Source organism: Solea senegalensis, linkage group LG5 (genome assembly GCF_019176455.1).
Source record: "Solea senegalensis isolate Sse05_10M linkage group LG5, IFAPA_SoseM_1, whole genome shotgun sequence".
Taxonomy (NCBI): Eukaryota; Metazoa; Chordata; class Actinopteri; order Pleuronectiformes; family Soleidae; genus Solea; species Solea senegalensis.
This window is the reverse complement of record NC_058025.1, coordinates 9,301,338-9,311,154: the sequence shown is the minus strand read 5'-3', so window position 1 is coordinate 9,311,154 and position 9,817 is coordinate 9,301,338. Positions and strand designations below refer to the sequence as shown.

Sequence of the window (9,817 nt, the reverse complement as noted above, 5' to 3'; positions counted from 1 at the left end):
AGGTGGGCAGAATACCTTTATCTCTCTTCCTGTTTGACAGTTAGAGATCCCTCAGTGTCCCCTGCCTGCCAAGAGAGCCTCATCTCATCTCTCCATGGTAAATCCAGACAGTAGATGCACGCCTTGGCTGGCAACTGCTGCTCCTGCTCATAGTTGCTGCCTCTTACTCTTTTTCTCTTTTCTCTCTCTCTTGGGTCTCTCTCTCTCTCTCTCACACACACACACACACCTCTCCCTCTCTCTCCCACATGAACGCATACCACCTCTTCACCAGTCATCCTGCGAGCGGAGGCTGATGCGAGGACCCGCATACGGAGTGCGGATCGCGGCGTGTCGTTGCGCGCATCCTTGAATTTTTTTTTTCTTCTTCCTCGAGACATTCTCGCCACCCCCCCAGCTTCCTGGCGCAGAAAAGAAGAGTGGCTGTAGAGCTCCGTTCCATTACACCGTGAAGGTCCCTCTCTGTCCTGGTCTTTCTCTCATCTCCACAGGAAACTAGAGACAATTTCGGAATATTGAGCCTCTCTGTGTCAGTGCCATGTGACGAGGCTTTTCATCATGTGGCATTTCTTTCCCTCCTAACAAAAAGTCGCTGGCTTTGCCTGTGCGTCCTGGGGGTTATTATAATCAAAGAGGAGCCAAGTGAAGGAAAAAAGGAAAAGAAAAGCCCTTTGGGAAAATGGAAGTTTTGGCGTTGGCTTGGTCCACTGATGCTGCTGCTGCTGCCGCCGCCGCTGCTGCTGATTTTGTGATTGGTGCAGGGGGGAAACTGCGTCGCCAGCTCTGAAAGGCTGGGATTCTCGGGTCATTACAACAGGACTTGCTTTTCGGGATAACTAGGTTCCCGCAGACGTTGTTGAACGCGTTACCAATGTGTTTCCTTTAAATGAGCGTCCACGTCCTCCTGCCCCACAGCTCGTCTTGACGCGTCGGCGTTTGGATGCGGTTTGTTTTCTCTGCGGCTCCAGTGTCTCTCGCTCTGCTCGCTCACAGTATGATTTAATGTTGGCACAATTTTCAACAGGGCACCAGTCTGTGCGGCCACCGGGGAATCTTTACTGAAATCCATCTGCAGACAAACGCCTCACTCCATACATCAGGGAATTTCCTTGACCGCCCTACAGCTGGACCAATACCACAAGCTTCGGGATTCCAGGGATTTTCACTCTGATCGCTGTCACTCACTAGAGCTGCGTTTTCTCTGATTTTTTTAAAAAAAAATTTTTAGGGGGAAATATATCTGGACAACATGAAAGTTATCTTGGCTGTGTTGCTCGTCGCCGTTTTTTGGAGCCAGGAGTGGAAGTCGGTGCTCTCGGATTCAATCATCCACATCGGTGAGTTACTGCGCTTTTTTCTCTGAGGCGATAACTCCCGGGCACAATAAGGCTCTGTGTGCGTGTCTCAGGAAACAGATTGGAGGTCTCAGTCGTGCTGCGCTGCTTATACCACAGCATTGCTGGTGGTTTCTGTGACACCCTGTTTAATGACATTAAGGATGTAGATGCTATGGTGTATGTTTACAAAAAAAAGAAAAGAAAATCCATTCCAATGTCTGTGTTGCAGGGGAAAAACCCCGCATTTCAGGTGAAGTTTGATTTTAAGTTTAGGGCATAACTCGGCGTCAGATGTATTATACATGTATTACATATCGCGTTTCGTGTATTACAGGTGTTGGTTGAGTCATTCAGTTTGATGACAAATGCAAAATAACGAGACTGCACTTTAAAATATGGAATGTCACATGGATGGATATATGCGCACAGGCTGCGGGAAAACAGGTGGTTTAGGATGGCGTGCTGTTGCCCTGGATGTCGGCAATGTTCCGCTTATAGATTTTTCTTAAGCATAATGGTATTACAGTGTTCCATCGTGAGCTGCTGCAGTGCCAGAGAGGGGGTAAAAAAAAAAGAAAAAAGGTTTTATGCCTTTCTGCCTTCTGCCACCACCGGCAAAGTGTGGCACTGTTGTGTTGAGTGTGATGTCGACATAAGGGAATAATGTAGGAGCGCCTCCGGCTCCAGCTATAGGTAAGAGGAGGAGAAGAGGTAGAGAGAGGGGGGAGAGAGAGACAGATGACGCTGGAGAGTGTGTCTTCCTGGATGAGGACGCGAGGTGGTGGTGGTGGGTACACATAATCACTGCTTTACCATAGGTTGCATGGGATGGATGATGGAAAATAGAGCTCTGTGTTGGTGCTTGAGTGAAGGTGAGGAGCAGACCTACACTTAAAGACACTTACACTGGCACAAGATGGAGCACTTAATGCATATGCATTTGAAGAAGTGAAGATCACAGAGCTCACCAGACAGATGGACACACTGAAACACACATTATATAATACCAATGCCACCGCAGTGCTATGCTGACCTGTTGGATATGTTTAGACTCTGCTCAGCTACAGAGCAAACCCCAAGACAATTTAGGGGCTCTACCGAAACCAATCCTCCAAGAGCTGGATCCACTCGGTGTCTCCTCGGCCTGTAGGCTAAGCCGATTCTTCCAGATGACCAGATGAATGAGATTAACACAGGTCAATCTGCCAGTGAACACATCTGTTTGCAAACAACTGGAGATGCATGTACTATGTCAATCAAACCACTTTAAGATCTCTTGGAGAAACTAAACATAACTGTTGGATTTCCTTAATGTTATGGATTCCTCTTTTAAGAAAATCTAATCAGGTTTTACAGAAAGTTGGAGTGTTCGTGAAGTCACACGTCATGACCCTATGGGTTGGCACTGTGTGATCCAGTGTTTAGACAGATCACCCTGTGGATGAATGGTTTGATCAGAGCAGCAGCCACATGTTCTGCAAAAGTCTCACAGCACGACACGTTTGCCTGCTCACTCCATTTAGACTTGTGGAAATGTAACTGAAAACTGCTGGATATAAGACCAAAGCGAGGAAAACAGTTCCACAACTATATAGGCCAACTGCACTTCTGCAGGTTCTTGTTGTTCCAGTTTCTGAAACTAGGTCAAGGTTCTCTGTGTGCACTAATTGATCTTTGTTCTGTACATCCAGGATTACTGAGGCTATATTGTAGTTGTCAGACATGCTTATCAAACGACTGTGATGTAGTGATATATTTAACCTAACAATAAAGACAAATATACAATTACAAAATGGTATTTAGGGTATGATATACAGTACAAGTCTGCAATGTTGGAACCATCCGTCAGTGCCATGAAACACTGCCTATATGCTCCGTAGCAAACACAAGTACTGAGATTCAGTGTTTTTTGTCTACGTATAGGCAGTAAGTGGGTAAAATTCAGCTCTACAGACTTGAGATTAGTAGTGCGTTATATGCTAGTTCCTGGTTAGTTACAGCTCCATTTAGGAGTGTGAGAGGCGTATCTTTTCCCCGGCATAAAAAAAGCAGCACACGTAAGTGTATGTTAGTTTTGGAGGACAAAGGATCATTGTGGGCGTTTTTGGTGTTTGGTGTGATTCCAGTCACTGTGTCTTCTTTCCCTTTCTCCCACTACACCTTATTTGTGATCAATAGTTCATTTCCTCGCGAGCCACGAGCACTGTGATTCACAACATAAGGTTATCACTCCCAAAACAATAGTTGTCCTTTCCTATACTGCTTCTTTCTCACTTTCCATCCCTCACTCATCAGTGCTTATCCTGGCTTCCTCAGCAGAACTTGGAAAGTAAAACAAAAAGTTTTTTGATACGCTCGCCCTTTCTCACATAAGTGGTAGTGTAGAAGCCACCCACTGGTTTCTTCATATCAAACATTTGCAAATGAACGTGGTCGATATCTCTGTCTTGTCTGGGAAATTTAGTGCGCTGACCTGTGTGCGTGCATCATATTTACTTAGGACGCAGCAGGCACGTCATATTGGCATGTCAGAAATAATCCTTCCTTAATCTCTAAATTACAGCTGAAGATGGAACAAGGGAAGTAGAAAGTGAGACGGACAGGCTAAGAGAGAGAGAGAGAGAGAGAGAGAGAGAGAGAGATCTCAAACGGGGGGATAGAAGCTGTTGGGGGAAAAAAGAGAAAGTACCTTTATCGTCATTTATCATATACAGCTGTCATTACTGAACACCTGTGGCTTCTATTGCCATTATTCTCATGATACTAACAGTAGAGACCAGCACTTGCTCTGTCCAGGCATTAAATGTGATTGAGCTGCTGGGGAGCTAGCACCAGTGCGTCACCACCCCCCCTTCTCATTTCTCTCTCTCTCTTCCCCCTCCCTTCCTCTGTCTCCATCCCTCTTTCTCTCCCTAATGATCAGCATGCAGAAGGAGGGAGGGAGGTTGGGGGGGAGAGATTGCTCGCCTGTTGGCTATCACTGCATCGTGTACTGCATGGCAATGGCTCTCTGCTTTATGAGGGTGGTTCGTATGGATTCTGCACATCCTACAGCGAGAGAACAACTATGCACGGTTTCGTGTGTCCTTGATTAGTTTCACTCGATAAATCGCTGTGATTCATACAGTCGGATTAAGTCCTCACTTGGTCATGCTGGGTTGTTTTTTTTTTTTTTATAAAAACCACGCCGTGTCAGAGTGCATCAGCTGGTCCCTATGTGCATGAGCCCGGTTCATCGTTGCTCAAATAATGTATTGTTCATTGGTCCAGCGCTTTATCTCGCTCTCTGTCTCTGTCCTTCTCTCTGATACACACACACACACAGGCACCATTTTGAGACCAATTGCTGAGACGCAGTATATTAAATCTGCACTAATGAGTTTTAGTGCTTGGTGTGAGACCACATTAATACCATTCATAGTTGTCTACAAATTCTAAATGTCAAGGGAGTAGTATATTAAAATGAGCGTAGGACAGTTGGTTACATATGCCACAATGTCTCGTTCACGACTGCCAATCACAGTAATTGTTTTTATCTCCTGACGATGCTGCTGGGTCAGATGACAACAAATCTGAGGTTGACTAAATGAACACATGGCCAAAGATAAAGGAGCAACAATGAATTCTTCTCCTGTGTTACCTGCAAACACCTTTTAATGCAGTTAATTTGTGCAGTTAATCATAGTGTAGTTCTCTGCTCATCATTGATCAATAAAATATCCATAATCACTGTTTGAAAAGGACTATGTCATGTAGAGTGATTCCCTTGTATTATAGCAAAAAAGTATTTTGTGTCCATAATCCCTACCTATAATAAGTAGTGAAGTCATAATAAAAGAGTCAGTGATTATGATTTGTGAGTAAATATAGGTAAATGTAAAAATACTATTTTTTTTATTATTTAACCAGGAAAAGAGTATTTAATTAACCATTTGGCAGTTATTTTTAAGAAAATATCTAGCCAAGAACATGATATGTAATACTTTTTCTTTTTTTTTAATGAATATCAACATTTTTTAAATGCCTATGGAACACTACTCAAGTACTTAATAATCCTTTGCAGTGACAGTGTGTTAAATACTGAGAGCCATATTGAGTGGAGAAGAGAGCACAGAAAGTCAGACTCAGGAGGGATTTGGTCCGACAGACCTTGTTGCTTTTGCCCTCTTTATTTTCAGATGTAGGCATTTCGTTCAAGGACTTAATGAAACATTAAAGGTTTGATACTGTGCCGGAAGGGGAACATTTTATATAGGTCTTTACAAGATAACTTATTTTGTGTTATTCAGAGTGTGGTTTTTCTGTGTGTGTGTGTGTGTTCTATGTGTTCAAAACTCATCATGTGTGGCCTCAAAAGTGGGTCAACAAGTGTGAAATTAAACTAAACGCTAAGATCCACATCTGTAGCTCTGGTTCTCACATCCCACATAGGAGCACACATGGCAGCTGATGTTATACGACACAGAAGGTAGTTTATAGAATAGTATATCAGTTCAAACTGCAGATTTATTTAGAATTGACTCGGGAGAAGCATTAAACAGAATAATACAATATTTGCATAGAGCACTAATGATGCACAATTTGAAGCAATGTATTCGTTAAATTAGAACAGTAATGAGTTTTATTTTGGAAACATTTCAATGAAGACTTAAATGCTCAAATGTGTGCACAGTTTTGTGCATCTCCCATGACACAAATTCACATGCATTGAACAGGGTTCCCACAGGTCCTTGAAATTCTTGAAAGTTTGTGAAGGCTCTTGAAAGTTTTGAAAATCACCCTACATGGACATGGGTCATTAAAAGAGAGAGAGTAATGTTAATAAACAAGAGAGAGCAAATTACGTGATGCCTGGGAAATGCAAATTCCAAGATCTCTGGCTCACCAAATGACTGGCTAAGATCCCAAGGACAATCACTTGGCCTGATGCAGAGCGTGCTGCAGATCAATAAAAGTGGACGCCATGGACGAATCGGCTCTTACAAGTTGTCCTCCCATCTTAAGCTGGTGTCACCACTTTCAGGTCCTGGAAAGTCCTTGAATTTGATGTGGGGGAACCCTGATTGAACTCTAATGCAAATGTCTTATTGACTGTCATCTTTCACTTATTTTGGACACTTTTTTAGTACATAGTGAAGTTCTTAATTGAACTCATTCATGCTATGTCATTATCTGTGTTGGGGGGGACTCAGGGAGATCTACCCTTGTATGGCATGGTTTGTCTTTTACTATACTGCAAGGTTTTCTGAGAATGTTTGTGTGTGAATGTTGTGACAGATTCCTTTTTAAAATCAACTTTAAACCTCTGTTTGTCAGTTTGTGTGTGTGTGTGTGTGTGTGTGTACATGTGTGTGTGTGTGTACATGTGTATTTCAATCTGCAGTTATGCACTGATTCAGTGTGGCGGAGGCTGGCCAGCATGTGCAGCTTCATATATTTTGAGTCATGTATTGATAAATGTTGACAGCTCTACTGGTCCATGTTATCTTTGACTTGACTTTGAAGATTTGGAAGATTTATATGTGTGTGTGTGTGTGTATATATATATGTAGACACTACACAGTACTTTATATATAAATACATACCTTGGTCGGTGGTTTGATCCAGCAGCATCTTCGGTTGCTAAATCTTCTCATGAGACCACAATCTGGCAAAACTTGCACTGCTGTGTGACTGTGAACCACCCACAGCCTTGTGTTCATGCTACCTTCGTTAATATTAATATTCATGCTAATTGATTTTACTGATTTTGTGACCATCTGCCTCTCCTCTGTTAGCGTCTGTTGCAATTCCCCCTATTTTCTACATTTTACATTTCCGTAATTCAGTTTTTTAGTTTCTGCTCTTTTCAAATGTGACGTGTTTTGTAATCAGCTGAAAGTGACACGTACCGCACATCTGTCTGTCCTGGGAGAGGGATCCCTCCTCTGTTGTGGTGCTTCCTGAGGTTTCTCTCAGACTTTGTCCTCATTTGATGTGAGGAATCTGAGCATAAGCTCTTTGAGGCAAATTGTGTTTGTGATGTTGGGCTATGTAGATAAAAACTGCTTCTGCGGGTTAATGTGTCAAGTATTTAATGTGATCTACACTTAAACAAGAGCATGTGTATATATACGTGTGTATATATACGCGTGTGTGTATATATACACACACGTAACCCTAACCCTATATATATATATGTGTATGTGTATATATATATATGTGTGTATATATATATGTGTATATATATGTGTATATATATATATATGTGTGTATATATACATATATATATATATACAGTATACACATATACATATATATGTATAAATATGTACATACATACAGTATACACATATATTGTATGTGTGTGTCTGTATTAGTCAACTGTGTTTGGTTTGTCTGTGTTCCTATGTTTGAGAGTGTGGCGCATCCCCTTTGTAAGGGAAAGAGACAGAAGTTTGTACCTGGTCACTGAGGCAGAACCCTTAACCAGGACACAGAGAGAGAGTATGTGTTTGTGTGTTTCTGAGGTCGGGGGTGGACTGACAGGCAGCTGTGAGAAAAGGCTTGATTGCTTGTCTGAACAGAGACCGTCTAGCCCCGCTGAAGGTGCTTCATCTCACTGTAGAAGTCAATTTTGCAGGTAGAACAGACCAGATGGCCTGGCAAGGACTTGTACAACACAGGCCCCTTGTTCCAGGATGATTGTATTGTGTGTTTATCCGACACACACAGTCACACAAGCTTAATGCCATCTGAGGACAAGAGCCTTTGTTGTTTGCTAAAACAAACGTCGGCCTGCTTTTTGTCGAGCATGATTTAAAGTGCTCCTGTGAGCACAGAGGCATGCATATAGTTGTACTAGCACACACACACATGCTCAGCTGCAAGCGTGCATGTATTATTAAATGAATTTTAACGTTTCAGCTAATGACAACATATGCAGTTCTGCTCTGTGCACTATACTTTTTTGTTTCTAATGAAGACTATACGTTACTGAGGTTGTATCCTGTGTGAGCCTTTTGCTCAGGTATGGTGATCAACAATAGCAATACATTAAAAACCAGAGAGGCAACAAATCACACTATTGCTGCTACAAATTCAAATCAATCGCACTATTTAGTTGTTATTATTTAGCGGTGATCAAAACACAAACATGTTGCCCAAACAGTGAAAATAAATATGACCCTTTTGGTCGAAGACTAGAGGAAGCATCACTGTCAGATACGTGTGATTATGTGCTTGGCTATTTTAATAACACACCCTACACGAATATAACTATATTGATATATTTTATCATTCCTGCATTCCTGCAGTATTCACTGCCATCTTGTAATTTCGTCTTTTTCAAACTGTGTATGCTGTATTTATGCGAGCCTGTCATGTTCATGCTTTTATTGTGTATGTGCATCTCTGGACCTTGTCCTGTGTGTATGGTCACATAGCAGCATGTGTGGATGCGTTTATTTTTGTCTGCGCATAGACGCGAGTGTTTGTGACTGCCAGTGTGTGATTTTCTGGCAGTACCTCTCTCACTCCTCTGAATCATTTCTTTTAACAACCAATCATGGCAGAGCTGCTTATCATTGCACTATGGAAAAAAAAAAAAAATAACAGACAGCAGGACATTGGCGAGTTTCCAATACAATCAGTGCAGGAGCAAAAACATGTTAACACACATGGAAAGGGCATGCAGGAAATACCCCCACACAGTCAAATAAAGTCTTACACTAGCATAGTTAAAACAGTTTTTTAATCTCAGGGACACTCCTTTTATAGTCCTGTATTGCTTCATGCAAATGTAAATGCTCCATAGACCAGTAAAGCATGGATTTACTGATGATGACTGTGTGATTGTCCTCTGCCCTTTCAAATTCAAATGCATACATTTGTTATGATGCACTGCTTTTGAATCCAGCGTCCTTGTTTCCTTTGACAATGCTCCCCCAACCACAGACACAGAAATGTCATCCTCTTTCATTTAATCTATAATCTAACTGCAACCTTATGTTTTAAAGAAAAAAATTAATTCCAAAGTCAAACAGTTCAATTTTCGAATTTCTTTCTTTCTTTTTTTTTTACTGATGAAAAAAAATCCACAAAACACAATATTTTTGCTCCTTTTTTCCATTTTTGTCAAAGCGATAAAATGTAGTCACATGCATTTTCGGCGTGATACAAACAAACAAACTGCTGTTATTATTTATTCATTTATACAAATACTTTCATGATCTGTTGTAACAAGTGACAACGTTGGTGAAATATTCAAAGAGGACAGCTCTGAATATATCAAATTGCTGCTGCTAATCTGTAATACTTGTGGGGGTTGAGTTCTACTTCCTCTGAGATCATGTTTGCTCTTGTTAATCCATGGTGTCAGCTTGTTTCATTTATATTCACCACCGAATGATTTTCTTCAGTGTTTGTCTTCTCTTTTCTGCCATGCTGTTTTCGCTCACCTCTCTGGCATTTTCTCTTCCACTGTTGATTTTATTCTCATC

General features: G+C 41.6%; 1 protein-coding gene across 3 annotated transcripts in view; it reads left to right on the top strand.

Moving 5' to 3' along the window:
• The first annotated feature begins 239 nt into the window (after nt 1-239).
• grid2 (glutamate receptor, ionotropic, delta 2) overlaps nt 240-9,817 on the top strand; it is a 375,714-nt gene continuing 366,136 nt past the window's right edge. For 2 of the 3 annotated variants that reach the window (XM_044026432.1, XM_044026433.1), the window contains exon 1: nt 240-1,337. In XM_044026432.1, the coding sequence (XP_043882367.1) occupies nt 1,250-1,337 (88 nt within the window). In that variant the 5' untranslated portion in view covers nt 240-1,249. The remainder of the gene's footprint in view (nt 1,338-9,817) is intronic. The other variant, XM_044026431.1, reaches the window with a different exon arrangement.